The 20,976-nt window shown below is 40.3% G+C and overlaps 1 protein-coding gene across 2 annotated transcripts; it reads left to right on the top strand.

Moving 5' to 3' along the window:
- Window positions 1-7,448: 7,448 nt before the first annotated feature.
- LOC102211274 (beta-2 adrenergic receptor-like) lies at window positions 7,449-19,211 on the top strand. 2 transcript variants are annotated; one of them, XR_001290314.1, is made up of 5 exons: window positions 7,449-7,690; window positions 10,692-10,848; window positions 10,958-11,249; window positions 16,934-17,031; window positions 19,139-19,211. XR_001290314.1 is itself a non-coding variant. In XM_005727846.1 (4 exons), exons 2-4 carry the CDS (start codon window positions 10,695-10,697, stop codon window positions 14,501-14,503), a joined length of 1,482 nt encoding a protein of 493 aa, XP_005727903.1. In that variant the 5' UTR covers window positions 7,449-7,690; window positions 10,692-10,694; the 3' UTR covers window positions 14,504-16,721. The 2 variants fall into 2 exon arrangements, 1 of the variants encoding a protein (XP_005727903.1); XM_005727846.1 differs by lacking the exons at window positions 16,934-17,031; window positions 19,139-19,211 and adding an exon at window positions 13,468-16,721.
- Window positions 19,212-20,976: the final 1,765 nt, after the last annotated feature.

Below are 20,976 nucleotides of genomic sequence, written 5' to 3' on the forward strand. Positions count from 1 at the left end.
TGTGAGGCCGTCCCTTACAAATCTGTTGAAATGTGGAAACACTTGATGCATCCGGCCGTCCCGAAGAGATTAAACTGCTGACAACTGTTTGCAAATGGTGCTTGAAAATGGAAGACAAATGACACAAGTGGGAAGAAAGTACCCAGAGGGGGTGAAATTGAGGAGAGATGAAAGATGAATGGCAGAGACACACACGGGGGAGAAAAGAAGAAGCTAAAGAGTTATGAGTGAAAAGGCAGAGGAGGCTAGGGAAAGTGGAGAGAGTGATGAGGCCGGGCAGAAAGAGTGAAAGAGCGGACAAAATGAGAGAAGATGAGTGATGGAAAAAAGAAAGGAAGAGAAAGAACAACAGCAACCTGATGAGAGGATGGATGAGGGGAGGAAAAGAAAAGTGCTGACGGGCAGAAAGACTGTTTTTCTTTCTGCTCGTGTGCTTCGTTCCTGTTCTGGATACCTGTCAGCACAGAAAGAGCCACCTTTTTTGAACACACATACAGGTGGTACTGTACATGGACTCCTGCATATATGTGTATGTATGAAACTTGTGTGATAGCTCAAAAAGCAAATGAAGAGATGGCCATTTTCTCATTTAAATGCATTCTGTGTTTGTGACCCTGTGTTTTTCTTACCAACTTGTTTAACTCTAACCTAGCTTCAGGGATTACGTCAATCATCTGTCAGCACAGCAGGTCCAGCAAAGTAGAGGGGATGTTTGTTTTTATGTGTTTCAATGCACATATCAGCCTGGCTGAGGTATTGAAAGGTAGTCTAACTGAAGTCCCATGTGGCAGTCAGAGCAGCTCAGTCTTCTGTGTGTTGTGGTTTCTGGGTGTAGTTCTGTAAAAAAAAGAAAATAGAGCTTTCATGACATTTCTCACAACAAGTCTCTGTGGGTTTTTCCATTCACCGGCACTCTTTCGCTTTTTCCTGGATTGCACACATGCAGTTCCTGTCCTTGACTCCTCTCCTCACATCCTAATTCCTTCCACCACTGCAGAGTTGGTGAGGAAGAGATAGGAGAAGGGAGGAGTCATTTAAAAAAACAAGTAATTCTCACTTTGGAGCCTCATTTTGAAGCATTGTGAATAAAACATGACTTTTGGCCAGCTGCACCTTTTTTTAAACCCTACTGCAGCCATAGATCTCAGGCATTATAGAGGTCAGAAGATGTTATATAATTAGGGCTACTTTACATTCAATTCACAACATAGTACAATGCGACTATCACTGTTTTTAAATGTACACAGGCACTCAAACAATGAAGGGCAACTGAACAACTGAAGCAACAAATGAATAAAAGGTCCTTTGAAGGTCCTCTTTACACTTTATTTTGCATATTGTGTGCCGTCCCTCTTTAATACACTGAAGCCATGGAGTACTGTGATAGATTTCTGGGTCACTAGCAGGAGGAGAGAGGACACAAGAAGGAATAAAAAAGAGAAATGAGAAAAGCCTCAGGTCTTTTTCCGGAAAGAGAGATTGCTTCAGACTTTTTCAGGTGTAATTTTTGGTGGTTGAGCAACAGAGTGCTATCCTGTTCCACTGTAGTGAGAAAGGGTGGGTACACTACAGCTAATATCTCAAAATCTGGGAAAGTAATTGGAAATCTAGATGGATAAAGAGCAGCAACAGGCCAGAGGAAAAATACAAAAATGAAATTTAGCAATGAGCTGTCACTTTAAGCAATGTCTATATTGACATGACAGTGTCACACAGTTGCTGCAGATTTGTTGGCTGCACTTCCTTGATGCAAATCTCACATGCTATTGGATTGAGATCTGGTGGCTGTTGAAGCCATTTGAGTGCAGTGAACTTTTTGCCAGGTTCATGAAACAGGTTTGAAATAAACTAAACTTTGTGATGCTCTATCCTGTAGCCATTAGAACATGGACACGCTGCAGTCAAAGAAGGGTTGGGCATAGTCAGCAACAGTACTCAGGCAGGCTGCGGTATTTAAATGATGCTCATTTGATACTAAGCGGCTCAAAGTGTGACAAGAAAAAATCCCCCACACCACTGCACCAGCAGCAGCAGCAGATTGAACTGTTGATACAATGCAGGATGGGGCCATACTTTCATGTTGCTTACATCAAATTCTGGCTCTACCATCTGAAGCAGAAATAGAATAATCTTCAGCATTTTCAAATCATCTATTGTCCAGTTTTAATGAAGAAAAAAGGAAACCACTGCCATTATTGCAGTTTATGTCAAATACTGATACAGGAAAATACATTGTCTGTCATGGTCCGTGGTCCTGTGTATGATGCGCGGGTAGCCACACCCCCAGGCTGGGCCATCACCGGCACACCTGCTCTCCATCGGGGTGAATACCTGAAGAGCTACTTAACCCGGCGCTGACGGATGCTCCACGCCAGTCCGTTAATCACCTCTCTGTGGTAACTAGACTCCCGCGAAAGCGTTGCATTACTATCTTGTTGGAGCTGCGTTAAATCTGCCTACTTGTGTCTAGGTTTCGATCCGCCGTTCAGCGTTTGCCACCTGCCTGTCCTGCTCAATTGGATCACCCGGTGCATCATCTGGCCCAACCACTACCTCCACGGATTTCCCTCTCATGCACGTTCCTCTCCAGCTCCTACGGTCCCGCTCTAATCATAAGCCAACTGGTCTAACTCAGTTTTGATGTGTTTCCTCCGCTTCCCGGCTCCCTAGTAATCTTCTCCCCTTTCTGTTGAAGCCTCCCACGGTCCCGATTCCGGCTTCCTCGCATCATTGTTTCCCCGGGTTTTTTAGTTCCTCGTTTTGCTCCTTTGGTTTTCCCGGGTCGCCTTTTGTTATTATAATAAAGTGTCCTTTTCTGCTAGCGCTTGAGTCTGCGTTTGGATCCTTTTGTGCACGCGCGCCGCGGCGCATGACATTGTCAAAAATTGAACATGTGGTAGGATGTGGTAGCAGCATGGTTTCAGTAATACCAGTGAACATTATGTACAGGATATACTGTTCAGAGCAAGCATTTCTTAGAAAAACAAAGGGGCCATACCAGAAATCCAGAAGAGGTTGAAAATGTGTTTCAACTTGACTTAATTACTCTTGTAATAGACTGAAACACATGCATATTTGCGCACAGTATGTGTGAGATATTTTCCTGCAGTAACTGTAGTTCAAGCTACAACTTTTGAGATCATGTATCTGGTCTCTGAGGTTCTGGAAAATATTTGCTGTAATTCAGAAAACAACCGTCTGCAGATCAGATTCAGCAACTGCTCTTTTGTGTGAAACTTTAAGGACAGTCATCATTGACAATATAATTGTTCCCAGAACTTGGGGAGTGAACTCAGTACAGAGTTTGACTTCATGTAAATTTCTGATGAAACTTCTCAGTGATGATGGATATTTGTTTCGGCAGAAAGTAATAGAAAACATTAGAAGAAGAAGAAACTCAATAAAAGAGACATGTTTATTTATCAAATCACAACAGAAGTCATCCATTTTCTTAACTATTTATCCAACATCTGATAGCCAGCGAGCATACAGATCACAGCTGCACAGGTTGCCAGGGGGAACAGAGAGACAGACAACAGCATACTCCCAAATTCACAACTGCAGTCAATTTATCATTAACGGTTAACCTATTAGCCTTGATAAGAAACCCATGCAACCACAGACAGAACAAGCAAACCCCACAGAAAAAAAGACTGTACCAAGAAGCTGCTTCTAAAACCGACAAGCAGCGTTAACCCCACTGCCCACCGCTACAAAAACATTTTCTCCACAGTTTCCTTACAAAGATTTGCTCCTCATCAGTCGATTGCTGTTATAATTTGTTCAAATAAAATCTAATTTAAGTGCTTGTGAGGACAGAATTTCAGTCACTTTGACAAGCAGACAAAGAATCAACTGGTGCAGCGACATTTTAGAAACCCCTCCAAAAGGACTCGTGTGTTTTCAATAGTGTGAAATGTTGGAAAGGCAGTGTGAACTCTATATATTACCAAACTGATAATTGCACAGATAACAGAAAGTAACGTAGGAACACATAACCAGACATCACTGTATCATATATTATATTAACACAATGAGGAACTGCTGGAAGTATTTGGAAAGAAATAAAAACATTGCAGCTAAAAATATCATTAGAGTGACGGCACATGGTTACCGCATTAATTTAAACATTTTACAATCAAGTTTACTGGCAACACTCAGCAACATAAGACTTTTTTTAAAATGTCAATGTACTGTGTCCTAACGTTCTTTCATTAAATGGGACTTGGTTGAAAGAACTGGTGAGCTCAAGTGTCCAAACATGATGTGTTGCTGAGGACAGATGAAAGAAGAAACTGACAAAAAGTAACAACAAAAGAGTGACGTGAATGAGGGAGCAGCTCTGGATGGGTACTTTTTGAAAGTGTGACGAGGAGAGAACGTGTGAAGAGATAGAGGAAAAGATAGGGCGCAGACGGAAGAGGCGCCAAGAGGAATGTGACAAGAGGAAGTGGCCATACTCTCTGTTCTATGTCTCTTTACCCACAAGAGGAAACATTAAAGAGCAGAAAACACAAACATAACAATAGAAATATTAGACTTTTTATGTGTATGTCAGACGAACACTGGTGCCAGCTGTGGTTTCCTCAGTGAACTGAGTGCAGGCTCAGCTTTATGAGAGCTTTCATTTGCACGCTCGGGGTGATTGTTGTCTTCTGCAGTACAGACCGTAGGGTGGTCGGAGTATAACTGACTAAGATCCTGAATTTCAATCATGCTGCTCAAATGTTCAGCCTTATCTTCTACCAGTACGTTTGGACAAGAGGATGTTGCTCTGGGCTCTCTGACAGACATGCTCCAAAAGAGGCCATAATAAAGGGAAGAAGCGAGTGCTCGTGTGATGCTCTCACAGCAGCGTGTTTCTTGCTTTTCATATACAGCTAAAAGTCTGAATGGGCTGACAAAAAAAGTATTTCCCTAATAACATAACAAAACATAACCCATCAGTGGTGTATATTTTTAGATGATATAATTGCTTTGGAGAAGCAATATGTATATATATTATCAGACAGAGATAAGCCACTTTGCAATTTTGAGACGCTGATGCTCAATCAGCCTGCTGAAGCATCTTTACAGTATCTAACTGGTTCACATCTGAGTGGTTTCAATGCGCCGCGCATGTGGGAGTCTATTGTTCACGACATGTAGGTCATCATGAGCATATAAAATGACGGCTTGTGGTGATCAAGTATGAGAAATTCTCTACATGAAAGCCTTGCTGGGTACATTCTGTGGTGTGTGGGAACCTTTAGGTGCTTCCTGTTGCACGCATCACCTACTTGAGATATAAGGTTCAGGGAAGACAGAAGACCTTCATTTGCAGCTTCAGTGGAGTTCATTCTACCCATTTTGGTTAATGCCAGATGCCACCAGATCCGTTTACCTCGGAAGTCAGATGTCGGAACTTGGCAGTGACGTCACTGCTAAGTTGAGGGTGTTCCAGTGGTAAAGTCAGATAAGCAAGAAAAAATTGGTTTTTGATTGCTTCTCGGCAAGGTAGAGCAATTCATGCAGAGGAAAATTTTGAATGATCAGTTCTGACTTCCAACTTCAACTGGAACACATTAAGAGTCTTAACGTAGTAAGCACACAAGGTGGCATGATGGAAGGTGCAGGATTTGACTTAATGTCATAACTCAGTTGGGTGGCTCTCTACGAGGTAGCCTCTTTCCAAAACATTTTAGTGGCCTAACATTTGGTTGGGTATGATTACTGACACTACCACTGGTTGCATCAGAGGCATTCACGATCTTGAGCACTGGGTTGGTTTTTTATTTTGTATGTACACTGTATTTATGATTACTAGAGATCACAGATCACATTAACAGCTTTGCACACTTATGGAGACTTACCTTGAACGCTTAAAAAAAAAATTGTTTTTGGGCAAAAGAGTAATCGCAGTGTTTTGTTTATATGTGACCAGTGGTGACTTGTCTGTGCTGTGATGGATCAGTGAAATGAGGAACACTGATGCACAAATGTGAAGCAGCAAAGTTCATGTTCTATTGTGGCTCATTTTCATTATGAATACAGTTCAAATGTATGCAGCGCAGTGAAAAAGTAAGTACACCCTCAGTGCTTCCTTATGAATTAAGTTGGTAAGTGGCAGCCAAGTGCTGCTAATGAAATCTCTTTGATTCATTGATCATCAACAAGTGTGAGCACCTCTATAAACACTGAGATTTTGGCAGTTTGATGGTCTGGAGCGTTCAGTGTGTGGTAACACACAACTGCCATCCCTACATACATCCCCTCAAGGTGAATTGGCTGGGACCATGCAATGTTCAGGGAAATAAAAACAACAACAACAAAACGAGCGCTACATTTCAAACCTCACAGGCCTCAGGAAGCATGTTAAAAGTTAAAACACAATTAGAAAAAGATGTAACAAACCTGGATTCATTGGAAGGGAAGCCAGGAGAAAGCAACCTGTCTCTAAAAAGAACATAGCAGCATGGTTAAAGTGTCCTTAGCTCCTACCAAAGCGAAGATCTTTGGCTATATTTCACAGCACCCCATTTGGCAAAACCAAACCCAGTATTTCTGCACCTCGAACAATGGTGGTGGAGAGATAATGATATTTTGCAGCCACATCATCTGGGGACCTTGTGGTGTAAACGAAAGCTCAATGAACTGAACCAACACTGCAATGAAGAGTGTGCCAAAAGTCCCCCACAAGCATATGAAAGATGGATAAAGTCATTCTACCAGCTACTGAATCAAGATGTGCACTTAGTTTTTCACAGGACTGTGTAGTGGTAGAGAAATCAAGGAAATAACTCATGAATTGATGTCTTTTAGAAAATTCAAAATTACACAATAAAACACTTTGTTTCCCTCATCCACTGCCTCTAAGTTTGTCTTAATGAGACTTCATGTAGTCCACATTGTATTAAACATTTTAATATAAAATTATAAATATTAAAATCAGCCCTGCAGTTTGGAACAAAGAAACAATCTAATTTAAGGTTTAATGCAACAAGAGACTGGTGAATGGATGTTTAGCCTTGACTTTCTGTCTGAGCATGCAAAGTGATTCTTATTATATCCTCATACTGATACTGAATGCGCAGGTTATGGGAATACAGTATAATGCCATATTCAGTTTGAATAGTGTTGCTGTTATGTTTTGCACTGCTGTGGTGCAGAAGTACAGCTAAACAGCAGCCAAATACAGAAGTCTGTGGTTTTGTTTGGCACCCCCTATGTGAGAATGTGAGGAGGGTGGTGCTGAAAAGAAGCTCAGAAAAGCTGCCCTGAATAAATAAATGTTAAAACCCTAAGGTTTCCCAGAGAGCACTGGGTGCTGTCCGGCTGTCAGTGCACTGCAGACATATGATATATAGCAAAAGCCATTCCTTGTCCTCTGATAGGCTACTATCCTGCTGTGATGTCATCGTGGGTTGCTTATAAAAAGGCTGACAGACTCAGCTGCTTCAAAGGGGCAAGTGTGCTTGAGACCTGAAAGTGTTTATACATGTGTGGGAACAGAAACAGGGAGCGAGACAGAGCACGCGCGTGTGTGTTTGTCTGTGCATGTCAGTCGCACACTAACTCCTGAAATTAACAACTCAGCAAAAAATGAAGAGGAAGCTGCTGGCAGACACTTTATTATGAATCTTTGTGTGGTGGATTTAAAAGCTTCTGGAGTATGAAATCACTGGACTGAAGAAGAGGACAAAGTCTGGAGGTAACAATTAAAGAACACCTGAAAATAAAAGTCTGTTTTACAAAGTGCAAATCTTGCAGGCAACCTATTTGTCACGGGTGGAAGCACCACTCTCTGTGATTTATTTGGACTTATCAAAGCAGTGAAATTAATATAGATTTAAAGTAAATGCTAAGGGATCAGTGCAGATAAAGAATCTTCAAGTTTTTCTAGTTTTACAAGACTATTTGACGATGAGATTGTTTAAAACATGTGCACCTAACTCTGACATCACGGGAGATTTGAAGATTACCTATCATATAATCGTTTAAATTGTCTGACAAAAGCTACAGATATCATTGATTTTCTTCCTTTTCTTCCTGTTATTATGGTATCAGGACAGAAACTTGTTTATCTTTTCCTAGTAAAGCATGTGTCATTTTCACTGTTTGCTCTACCGCCATCTCTTTATTTTACCGATGACAACAAAAGCTGGGTGTTCTCTCTCTCTGTGTATTTTCCACACACTTGCAGCTTCATGCTTATATTTGTGCAAGAGCTTTTGTGTGTTAAGTGCTCAGTGTACTTACTATCGCCATGCTCCCTCAGCCTAAATATTGGGACTTTTACGTCTCAGTAAATCTTTTGTGATTGATTCGGTCTCAGCTGTTTAAACAGTTTTGGTTAGGGAGGCGATTGGAGTAAGTTTTCCAAGTTTGACTTGGTATTAATGTGTGCAACCACCTCCTGCAGTACTGATCCCCTCTGCAGGGGTAGTGCAGGGGTCATTAGGGCAAAAAGTAACAGGGTAAGTGACTGGTGTTGTGAGAAAAACAACAGCGACTGTCACATCATGTAAGCATAAATGAATTAACAAGTAGATGAAAGTCTGATTTTTGTGTGTGTAGTGCACAATCACACACATTATTGTCTAACAGAACTCATTTCAAAGCACAATTAATGAAAATGCTATTTTTAAAAGGAGTCTGCACTTACCTTTCCAGCAGATCCATCATTTTCTCTGCACTTTTAGTTTGTATTTACTAAAATGTTAATGTGCTGACTTAGGGACGTTTTCCAAGCAATGACGAATGTTCGCACAAACACGCTGCTGTGGACGCAGACGGCATGATTGACAGCATACCTGCTCTCCAAATTAATGTGCGGTGCCTCGCACTTGCAAAGTAATGACACCGTTTAACTTTCATGTTTAGACGATTATGCCACTTACAGGATGACTGTCATAAAAACAACAATCGCCCGACATTTAAAAAGCATCCCAAAATTCAACACTTTGCTCATTGACCCTGGGAGAACTGGGTAAACACTCGTGAATCAATGCACCTCTTTACTGCTGCCAATTAACATATGTTGTGAGTGTTTGGACTGCATTGGAATAAAGGCAACATTCACATGCATCTAAGTGCAAATGCACACAGAAGATCCAGTTGGCCAAACAGCCTTACGATTAGCATTAAGACATAGATGTGTTCTTCTCTTAATTGCACATATTGGAGAAAAGCAAAAATAAGTCAAATGCCACCTGTGAAGGGCAAATAGTCCATAAGTAGCAGACATTTAGTATCTGTCTACTACTCATGGACTGTCCAGACAGGATGACTTATACAACGTACCATCCCCCGACAGGGATCTACATCAGAAGCGCAAACAAGGATCGCCATATGTCTGCTGTCAGTTAGATGCCTGCTGTGGAAGAGCATTTATATTCAGTCTTGTTTTTATTATTACTATTTATGCTGGAACATGACTAGAAATAACATTGAGGAATAAATGCAACTGATGCCAAAACTTTATTGTTATGTATTTTTTAATGTATCACTGGAATATATCTATAAAGCATCAGAGCAATGTGGGGATTATTTATTTAAGCTGCCTGTTGTTGCTCTGCCGTGCACTGCTCCTTTGCAAACACCAGTATACGGGCTCCTGGAGCCTATATAGTATTTCACAAGCCTTGCTCTTCCTCAGCATCAGTTATTTGTGCTTAGTAACACCCTGAATCGAAAGTGTACACTCTGTACCATGGCACTAAGATTAGTGTGTAGAGGAAGTCCTGATGGCCTAGTGGTTTGGACAAGGACATTTACTTCCTGTAAAAGTTTGCTGCTCACTTTTCTCCTGTTTTCTGTCACTGCAGTATTAAGTATCAGTTTTTAAAAAAAAAAGAAAACTAATAATCTACATGTTGGATGCTGATACATGACATTATATCACAGGACGTATGTTGTCACTGGGGAGGATACGTTTAAATCATGACAATATAGAGGAACATATAACTTCCTCAGTGAACACATATACACAGTATGTATGTTTCGATAAGATAAAAAGCAGGCTAGCTCTCATCCACAGACTTCTGTGAAAGCTATTTTTCATCAAATACTGCTCAAAGTTTGATATCTTTTCATTCTTTGATCATCCTGGCAGAAAGAATGATCTGTTGGAATACAAACAGCTTAAATATACTCCTGTGTGTGTTAATGGCACTTTAGGAGCACAATCATCTGTCTGTGCATTTACTTATGTAAGCACTATTATATAACAAGGGCATTTAGTGTCTTCATTTACATGTGTTGCAGGAGCCATCCTCTTGCTTTTACCAGCACTGGCATTTGCTTTTTTGTTTTAATGGCATTAATGGTGTAAAAAAAAAGAAAGGAATACCCTTATTTGTTAAAGAAGGCCAAACAGATCAAAGGGTCACATGTAATCTTATTCAAAAAGCATCGGAGCCCGAGCAGATAACACCCCACTAGGAAGTGTGTGTGGACTAGTTGCAGCCAAATGCTGATCCTGTGGACTGAGGCTACACCAAAAAAAACATACAAATCCCATAAGCTGCTGCACAAACTGCTAAAAGCATGACAAACACAGAGGCATACCAAGGAACAAATACAAGCTGTCCAATCTCTTGTATACCTTTTAAACGTCTTCCCTACTAAATTGATCATGCATGCAAAACAACCAGTTTATGTGTCTTTATCTTTCGTGACCAAAGCTGTGTTTTTGTGTGTTTTCACTGTAGATCATGGGAGGTGTGAGTACTGTGTTAGCACAGACTAACCATTCACAGCACAGTAACTTCACCCAGGTCTTCAATTCTTCTAGACCAGAGTACAGTGATGCAGAACTCGTGCTGCTTGGTGTTGCTATGGCCATTCTGGTCCTGGCTATAGTTTTCGGTAAGCTGTGACTCTTTCGGTTCAATCAGACGACGGCTTGTATTTGAAATGCGCTTTTACAATTGATCCAGTTTATAGTTTCGAATACAGTTTGCTTTCTTCTACACAGGAAACGTGTTGGTGATTACCGCCATCCTGCGGTTTAAGCGGCTCCAGACTGTCACCAATCTTTTCATTGCCTCACTGGCTGTTGCTGACCTCATCATGGGTGTGGTTGTGGTCCCCTTTGGCTCTATCTCCATCCTGCGGGGAGTCTGGCAGTTCGGAAATTTCATGTGTGATTTCTGGACAGCGACCGATGTGCTGTGCGTGACTGCCAGCATCGAAACGCTTTGTGTGATCGCACTGGACCGCTACCTTGCCATCACCTCGCCGCTCCGCTACCCAACGCTGCTCACCAGGTACAAAAGAGATGGAGCTTGACTAGTATGTAGTATGAGGTTAGATCAAGCTGCTAATGCAAATATCGCTACATTTTCAAACTTTCCAAGATGTTGCACACTTTGTTAAACCCAACCAGTGATGTCACATCAGGTGCTTTCTGTCTCCTGTTAAAGGCAAACACTGTTGACACGTGTTGCGGTACAACCAGAGTTGCAACATACTGGAAAATATGAGACTTGATTTTATTCTATTTGTTACAATGACAATGAAGATATTCTGATTCTCAAATACAGTCGTGGTAAAATATGGATATAGTAACATTAAAATAATCGTTAGCAGGTCTTAAAATCAGTTAAATAAAACTTTAAATGAACAACAATACATTGGACATATTACACTATGTGACTGTTTATTATACAAAATTAATGCTTGATCGCAGAAGCAGTGTGTGAAAAACTGAATACTTCCTTACTGCTTCCGTTGGGATTAACAGGGTAGGTAGCAGCCAGGTGCTGCTAATCAAATGCACTTCAATAAATGTGTAATCGCCTCAATAAAAGCAGATGTTTTGGCAGTTTGCTGGTCAGGAACATTCAGGTGTGTGTTAACAGAATGCGAAGAAGAAAAAACATCAGCAGTGATTTTATGGACGGGGTTATAAGGCCATTTTTAAACAATTTGAAATCCATCATTCTAAACTGAGAAAAAGGATTCACGAGTGAAAAACATTCGAGACAGCTGCTAATCTTCCAATGACTTCTCAGCAAATTCCTCCTGTTGGACCGTGCAGTACTCAAAGAAACTGCAAAATACCCAAGAGCTACATCTCAGACTCTGCAGGCCTCAGTTAGCATGTTAAATGTTGAAGTTCGTGATGGTACAATTAAAAAAAGACTGAACAAGCATGGCTTGTTTTGGCCGAGTTGCCAGGAGAAAGCCTCTTCTCTTGAAAAAGAGCATAGCAGCACAGCTTCGGTTTGCAAAGTTGCTTTTGAACAAACCACAAGACTTCTGGAACAAAGTCCTTTGGACACATGAAACCAAAGTGGAGATTTTTGGCTATATTGTGCAGCGCCACATTTGGTGAAAGCCAAACACAGCATATTAACACAAGCACCTCGTGCAAAATCTCAAGCCCACTTTTTGCGCCTTGGAGTCAGTGAGTCGATCATGAACTCTGTGTACCAAAAGTATTTTAGGTCAAATTCGATCATGCAACACGACAATGATCACAAGCACAGCAGGCAATCTTCAATGACTCAAAAAGAAAAGATGTTCTAACTCAGTCAGATCCAGTTACTGTCCAGACTTCCAGCTGATTGAAATTCTGTGTGACCTTAAGAGAGCTTTGAGTAAATGAAAACCTGCTCACACTGATGAACGGAAACACCTCTGTAAAGAAGAATGAGTCATAATTCCCCCACAATGATGTGAGAGACTGATAAAGACACACAGAGAAAGACTATTTCAAGTCATTGCTGCTCAAGGTTGTTGTGCAAGCGAATAATTCATGTTTTTTTTACACACTGCTTCCACATATTAGCTTTGTTTTTATTGCAGAAATAATGACACAGTGCAACATGTCATGTGTTGTTGTTCATCTCAAGTTATAGTTACCTCGTTATAAGACATGATGATAAAGACTAGACAGTGTTTAAAAAAATTAATCCTGATATGTAAAACCTTAGAAATTATAGATGCTGTACTTCTTTTTTCTTTTTTTACCATTATTATATCTGACTCAAATTCATCAAATTAATACATGTATAATGTAGGTAACAGTAAAGAAGAAAAGCCATTATCTTAGTGATTAGCCATTTTAAATCTGAATGAATCAGAAGGACATATTTAGCAGAATATAATTAACCAGACCCCAAACTCATAATTACCCACAAATACGTTACATATAAAATTTAAAAGGAAGCTTAAGTAGACCACCAAACTGAAAAAGAGTGTATTTGGCATATGACATGGGGAGAATGAGAAGAATGAGGCATGTTATCTCTGCATGACGCAGTGCAGCTCATGTTACCTGCCTGAGCTAGATCCTGGGCTTAGCTGTAGTTAATTTAGAATGTAGTCGTGGCTATTATGTTGCTTTTAGAGCTCTTTTACATTTTTGGACAACCAACATAATATTTAACTAAGAAAATATCTCTGTGTTGTCACTCACGTCTACTGTTTGCAACGTTCTTCACTTCTCTGCACACTCTTTTGTCTCCTGCTGATAACCAGGGGTCGAGCTGTTGCAGTGGTGCTCGCAGTTTGGGTGGTGGCCTCCCTCATCTCCTTCCTACCCATACATCTGAAGATGTCAGTGTCACATGATGACATAGCTCTCTTATGTTTGAAAGATGAAAACTGCTGTGAGTTCAACACGAACACGGCATATGCAGTGACTTCTTCAATTGTATCATTCTACCTGCCACTGGTGGTGATGATTTTCCTGTACACCCGCGTGTTCCAGGAGGCTCAGAAACAGCTGGAGAAGATCCGAGGAAGGGAAAGACATATGTATAACTTGCATTGCGCTTCACAGTTTGCTTATCCTGATGATAGCCCTGCATTAAATCAAAGCAGGACAGGAACTGAGGTGGGAGAAGAAGCAGGAGACGATAGTCTAAATATGCAGAACCCAAGTATGGACACTGGTAAAGAAGAAAAGGGGAAAGAGAGCAGATTGAGAACAGACAAAGGGGACGGAAAACATTCCGCCACAAAGCGTCTTAGGTTTTCTCTTAAAGAGCATAAAGCTGTAAAAACTCTGGGTATCATCATGGGAACTTTCACACTGTGTTGGCTACCATTCTTCATCCTCAACATCCTCAGAAACATACTCAGCGTGAAAAACATTGAGGTACCCTTTAGACTCCTCAATTGGCTTGGATATTCCAACTCAGCCTTCAATCCTCTCATCTACTGTCGCAGCCCTGATTTCAGGCACGCCTTCCAGGAGATACTCCATTTGAGGAGTAAGGGAAGACAGTGGAGCATAAGGAGACTATTGGGACTATGCAGCGAGAACAGCGGTTATCCCCCACAAAGGCTGAATGGGAACTCAGCTCTTACTGATGTTACAGAGCTTGACATTCGGCATTCTAGATGGAAGGGCAGTGTGGAGAGTTCAATTCAAGGCAGCTCACTGAATCTGGCTCCTCCATCTTCTTGCTCTGAGCAAGTTTTAGATGTAGCTCCAGGATCCTTGACCAACGGGCAGGCAAACCGTTCTGCCACCTGGAGCTCTAAGGACAGTCTGAGTTCAATAGCTTGACCAATTAGAGCATTAGGATTCCCATTGTGTGTGCAGTAAGCACCGATTTGTTGAAGTTAATAATGTTTGTGTTTGAGAGTTGAGTAACTCAACCTTTTGGTCTTTTACAAGGCCACGTTGTCAACGTTTTTATTTATGATCCAGGGTCCGATTTTTCCTCATAATGGCGTGAATCAAGAAGGCAGCTAGCTACATGGGCAAACTATATTCAGCAGTGTCTCCTTTCAAACAGGTATGAAGTTTGTCTCGATCATGAAGGCATCATGCTGTAGCTTATTTAACGAAAAAGGGCAGTTTTTTGGTTCACGAGCTTTAAACACAGGAAAAGTTTGCAAAGCAGCGCCTTGAAAAAAAACTCACAAAGTGACATCAAACATTATCAACTTCCTGAAATTGGAATTACTACAGGGATGATATTGGTACCAAATAAAACATGTTTTAAGAGTACTAAAATATCATGCATGCTACTTCATTCCAAAATGCTCCTCAACTAAAGTCATGAGATTACCTGTTGCTTAAAAACAGAAGAGGAGTGAGCCGTCGGCGAGGTTGCTGCTTCAAATCACTGCACATTGTCAAAAAGATCATTGTCCTCATAATAAGAGTGCAGCACAGCAGCATTAGAATGTACTGGAGAGCACTGAATGCTCTGTAGGTGCAGTAACATTTGAGAATGTTGAGCAGAAAGAGGACAGAGTCAGAACATTAAAGACTTTCAACTACTGTTGATCATTAACAGCCCCTGAGTTATCAGGTGGGATGAATAAGATTCGCATCAGTAGATGTACTTCTACACCTCCCAAAGCTAATATTTATTTTAGAATCAATGTCAAAATCCTACATTGCCTTGTTATCTCATTCACAAGATTTCCTGAAAACTTCTGACCTTGAGGTCAAGGTCTCTGAGATTCTGACTCGTTCGAGATTTTTATCAATTTGAATATCCTGCGTCGCCTCGTTCTCAAGTTATCTCCATCACAAACTTGAGTGTCTACCTTGCCCGCCCACTTGCCAGGGTTACGATAATACTCAATCAGGTTTATACAGCTGAAGGGTAAAAATGAATTTTAGAATAAGTAAAAGTGTTTTGACAGAACATAATGTGTTCTTGCAAAATACCATCAAAATACCAGATGAGGACTACCTGTCTTGAAAAGCTGCCACAGTAATGGAGCCTTTTAAGTCAAAAACGGTGGTTTCTTACATTGTTCCACAAAGGATTAAATGTGAAATTTAAATAATATTTGCAGTTAAAATAAACCTTTTTTTTCTCAGAAACCAAAGTTTATGTACAATATCAAGATAAACTCTCCATGAACCAGAACCCAACAGGACTGAGATAAAAAACTACATGTTTGCCCAGTGGCCCAAGGTTTTATTTGAAACAGGGAGTATATTTTAAGGCTCGCAGTTTGCCTGTTTTCTTCATTCCTTCTAACAAAACTCACAACTGGTCTGTAGTTATTTGGTGGTGTATAACTGTGTATCAGATAAACATGTGAGACCCAAACTTGTGACTGTCATGAGTGTCCTCCCCATGTGTTGGCTTCCTTTCATCACGTATTCCCTTAAACTATATCCCCCACTTTGTCCCTCCACCAACAACACCATGAACCCACGCTTTCCTTTTATCCTGTCTGCTTTTGCTCTGTTATAAGTACGAACGGTGCACTCTGTCACAAGAGCTGGGAGATCTTTTTTTATGTAGTTGGATCTGGTTCAATAACATTGTCTGTTACACTCCCTGTAAAAACATACCAATCAGGTTACACATATTTTAAGTGCTTACTTTATACATCGCTCTCAGCAGAAGCTTTGCAGAAACAAAAAAATTGTTTGGATTAGTCTTTCTTTCGCCATTTCCTAAATTCAAAGTGATGATAATAAATTTGTCCAAATACGAAGCAGAGCAAGTCAGACTGAAAAGGATCTCTCTTGTTCATCTTTTATGTGCACAAATAATTATTTGATATGTGATTTTTTTAAAAATACTCTTGAACAATGTCAGTTACTGTAAATATCACCTACATGTATCTGTCTCAGTGTACAGTATGTTTACAGTATGTGAAAATGAGTATTTTTTGCAATGTAAAGCTCGAAACATCCACAGAATCTTCTTAATGTACTGTTGAAATTTGGATTACCTTTCAGGTGGGTGTTGTTTTTTGCATTGGGGTTCAAGTTCATTAAGTTATGGGAAATAAAACAGGTAGAATAACTGAAGTGTGCCTTTTGATGATAACTGAACTTACTGAAACGGACTTGATAAATCTTACATTACACCATAAAAAAGAGTTGTAGTGTAAAATTTTATAAAAAGTTTTCTCTGTACTTTTGAAATCGCACTTTTTAACCACATACAGAAACTTAAACAAAAAAAACAAACAACGTACTGACTGAAAATTGCTCCTCATTTTCTGTTTTTTAAAGGAACTTTTTTGTCAGTGACATGGGAAAGAGGAGATCATGAATTATATCCAGTTGATACATATGGACCCTACAATAAAGCACCAAAACATGAGGCTACAGTAAGTAAGAAAGAAACAAAGAAAGAAAATATATATATATATATGATGATGATGATGTGCCGTTAGCATGCAGTTATTTTCTCAGTTACAGGTTACGGGGAAATCTGGGTATATTTTAATGTCACTGTATTTATTCCTTAGATGAAATAAATAAAACACTGCTAATCCGGTCCTTCCTAGCTTTGTCTTAGCTTTAGCACTCACTGAAACAATGATGCTTTTCAAGTAGCCAGTGGAAAATACAACTCAGTTACATGCTGTTGACCAAGCATGTCTAAAATATTATACAAGAAATTTCCACAACTGTGGAATATTTAAGGAAAATGCTTCCTCCAAATCCTCTCAGGCTGTCCAGTAAAATGACATTGAGGAAATGTGATTTTCACTGTGCTGCCCCTTTATCCTTTTAAACTAACCCCTGAGACAGGAGCTTTTTGTGCTTATTCAGTCATCCAGGTTATTCATGAAGACTCCGCTGTCACGTATGCATTCAAGTTAAAGGTTACGTGCAGGTGGGGTGGGTTGTGTGCTGTGAGTTTGGCGTGAGTGCATGTGTGTGTGGGTGCATGTGACACATAGTGACAGCTGCAGCTGGTCACAGCAGCTACAGTATCAGCTGCTGGAGAGGAAATACAATCAGCTTTGCTGCCTCAAAGCACTCATACACACTTCTTTACCCTCACACATGAAAACAAACTGTGGATGTGTCCAAGTGTGTTTGTGAAGTTTGACCCGTTTCCAATTTAGGTATTGGAAGATTAGCGTGTGGAGGCATCCTTTTTTTGGTGCGTGTCCAAAATGTTAACGATACTGTTGGTGTCATGATTACCTTAAATACTATGCAACTGAGCTCTATATGTGTGGGTAGGAGTGCCTTATGTTTATGTATTTTTTTGCATACAGCCACCACAGTCGGCACGTAAAACATGAGTGTAGCCATCTGTTTGTTAAGTCCCAGTGTGAAGTATTACACCAAGCTTTTTGTCATCACCATCTATCTAGAACTGCATTTCACAAAACGAGGCAAGTCGGAGTCTCGATATCCAACAGAGGTTTCTCTCATGACAGCATATGCATATTTTTCAAGAGTTGTCGACCATCTTGGATGTGATACAGTCACCAGTTGCAAGGGGAAAATGTGCATTCCCAGACTGGTTGGCAAGTGGTTGGTGTACGTTGCTGCTCTAGATGGTGCTTTAGCTAAAACCTCCTTGTGCTTTCTTTGGTCACTAACAGGCCACCACGCTTGCCTCACTAACCCCAAAATGCTTTTCTGGCATTTTGGAGGCATGACAGTGCAACAAATTTAACCCAATGACAGCTAGCAACCTCCACAAGCCACTGCCAAGCAGTCAGGGAGTACATGTTTACTTACAACCAGTATAACATCCAGTATGGAGGACTATATCTTCAAGCTCCTCCAAGTCCAGACCCAAGTCTCAAGCACTGTGTACATGACATCACAAATGAAACATCAACAGACTTATTTTGGCTACCAGACAAGTTTCCACTGCTGGAAAAAATCCAAATTCCAGTCATCAATTCATTAGCTTTACTTTGAGGAATAAACAGCATGTTAGTTGTTTATATACAGCATATAGTATATACAGTATGGTACCAACATATAAGTACTTTCTATTTCATAAAATAAGGTTAATCTGTAAAGCAACAGTTTCAAATGATTTTTATTTTTAAAATAAAAACTTAAAATAATTTTGATGGAACACTGACGTCTAAGAGGGAAAATGAAATTTCTTTTGTTCCTACCTGTCATTTGTGTATTTGTAGCATTGGTCGAGCCAATATAATTATTCAGATAAAGACCATTGAAGTTTTATTTCCAAGATGCTAGGAGCAGCTCTTGACAGATTGCGCCTGCTCACATAAAACCCTGCTGCAGGAGACTGGAGTTACAAACTCCAGCTGCATAAATACAAGCATGTCTGTTAGCTAACTATGCTAACAGCTAGCAAAACCAGGTCAACTATTCCTTTGCTTATTTTTAGCCAACTTCCGCTTAAACTTTTATTATCTCAACAGGTAATTGTTGTTATTGTGTTGTGTGAAGTAACTTTTAATAATGCTTAGCGCTCACCTTCTTTCACAGAAAAGAGATGAGGGACGACTATCAACTCTTACCATGGTGGGTTTGATGTGAAAGCTCTATCGAGCACTTCCAGATCAGCACATAAGAGAACAAATCTAATATATTATTTCAAAAGAGTTCTACAGCAGCAAAATGCAACACTTTCTTTTCCTTCTGCCTGCTATTCATCATCCCTTGTCCACAACCCCCCTGTGCATATGTCCAAACCATCTCAGCCTTTCCTCCCTAAATTTGTCTCCCTCTGATGTACTCACTTCTGATCTTGTCCAGAGCTAAATTCTGCCATCTTTAACATCAGCTCTGCCTCCTGTCTTTTTCTCAGTGTCACTGTTTTCAAACTTCATAGCAGTTCCCACTACTATCTTGGGAACCTTGCCTTTTACTCTTGCTGCTATCCTTCTGTTACATATCACCCATGACACTAGTCTTCACACACTCCACCCATCTCCACTGTCTTCTTCGCATCTCTTGTGCACCATTGGGTTGGATGGTTGGCCTTGCTCCTTGTATCTCCACTGCTACACCTCTGTCTCTCATTGACACACATTATTCTGTCTCGCTTGTACTGACCTTCACTCGTCTTCTCTCCAGGTCATAACTCCACCTATTCAGGGTCTCTTCCACTTGCTCCCTGATCTCACTACAGATCAGAATGCCATCTGCAAACATCATAGTTATAGAGACCGATACCTGATTTCATCTTTCAATCTATCAAACATCTTTAGCAAACAAGAAGCCAATCCCTGATTTGATTCTACCCTCACTGCCTCCCGACATTGTCTCACTGCCGTCCTGCACCACCCTCATATACTTCTCTGTCACTTCTGACTTTCTCATGCAGTACCACAGTTCCTCTTTTGCCACTCTATGATATACTTTTTCTAAAGGCACAAAGACTCAGTGCATTCCTCCTGACCTTCTCTGTACTTCTCCAGCAACGCTCTCCACCTCTTTAGAGCTCTTTCTCCGCATAATGTCTTCATGACATGGCTCACGCCTGCTCTTGAAAATGCAGCACAGTTATGCAGGTGCACTATTAGAATAGTTACTGTAGAATAGTTACTTTTAATTTTGATATTTTACTTCATAAAAAAGCCAAATAATGCTCACACATTTTAATGAATTGTGTTCAGGATTTTAAATTGTAGTGGAGCATTGTCATAGTGTTGTACTGTTGCTTTTATTAAAGAAAATTTTGCAAATACCCCCAAAACTGGTCACTGTCAGCTGATGGTAAATATCTTTGAGGCTATCTTCCTTTCACACTGCTCATTCTGAATGTTTAGAGTGAGTTAGGGTAAGGTGATTACTTTTCTTAAAAGAGTGTTATAATAAGACAGCTTCTTGCTTCAAATGCTTCTTGATTTATAAAGATTGTTCAGACTGGACTATATTAGAGCTGCATGCTGTCTGCATCATCTGGGTTAGCTGTGGGGTTAGCAGGTAGTCAAACATCTCAGCAGAAATAACATCTGATTTAATCGCCTGGTAATCAAACTTTTATTGCTTCTACTATATATATAAATTGCATTGATATGGCAGGTGGTGTAGAAATGACTATTTTCATACCGTCTCCAGCTGTATTTAATATTCACTTAATAACAGTTATGACTAAACACACAATTTTTATTCAGCTGAGCCATACCTAACACTTAGTTTATGTACCAAAATTATTAAATTAATAATCGGTGTTGATTCGTATAGCTCAGACTTTTAGTAGAGCTGCGTTTAATGCACCACAATCATCTCATTTCTTGTTGCGTCTGTTTATGAAATTTAAATTCAATTGGAAGGTTTTGGGTGGGGAAAACCACACAAATCAACTCATATCACACTGC

This window comes from Pundamilia nyererei, unplaced genomic scaffold, assembly GCF_000239375.1.
Source record: "Pundamilia nyererei isolate P.nyererei 1_Seehausen unplaced genomic scaffold, PunNye1.0 scaffold00026, whole genome shotgun sequence".
Lineage (NCBI taxonomy): Eukaryota > Metazoa > Chordata > Actinopteri > Cichliformes > Cichlidae > Pundamilia > Pundamilia nyererei.

Bases quoted from the DNA above. Each gene is read 5' to 3' on its own strand.
- LOC102211274 (XM_005727846.1), top strand. From the start codon at position 10,695: ATGGGAGGTGTGAGTACTGTGTTAGCACAGACTAACCATTCACAGCAC. The intron at 10,849-10,957 runs GTAAGCTGTGAC...TCTTCTACACAG, and splicing joins GGTCCTGGCTATAGTTTTCG to GAAACGTGTTGGTGATTACC. The intron at 11,250-13,467 runs GTACAAAAGAGA...GCTGATAACCAG, and splicing joins TACCCAACGCTGCTCACCAG to GGGTCGAGCTGTTGCAGTGG.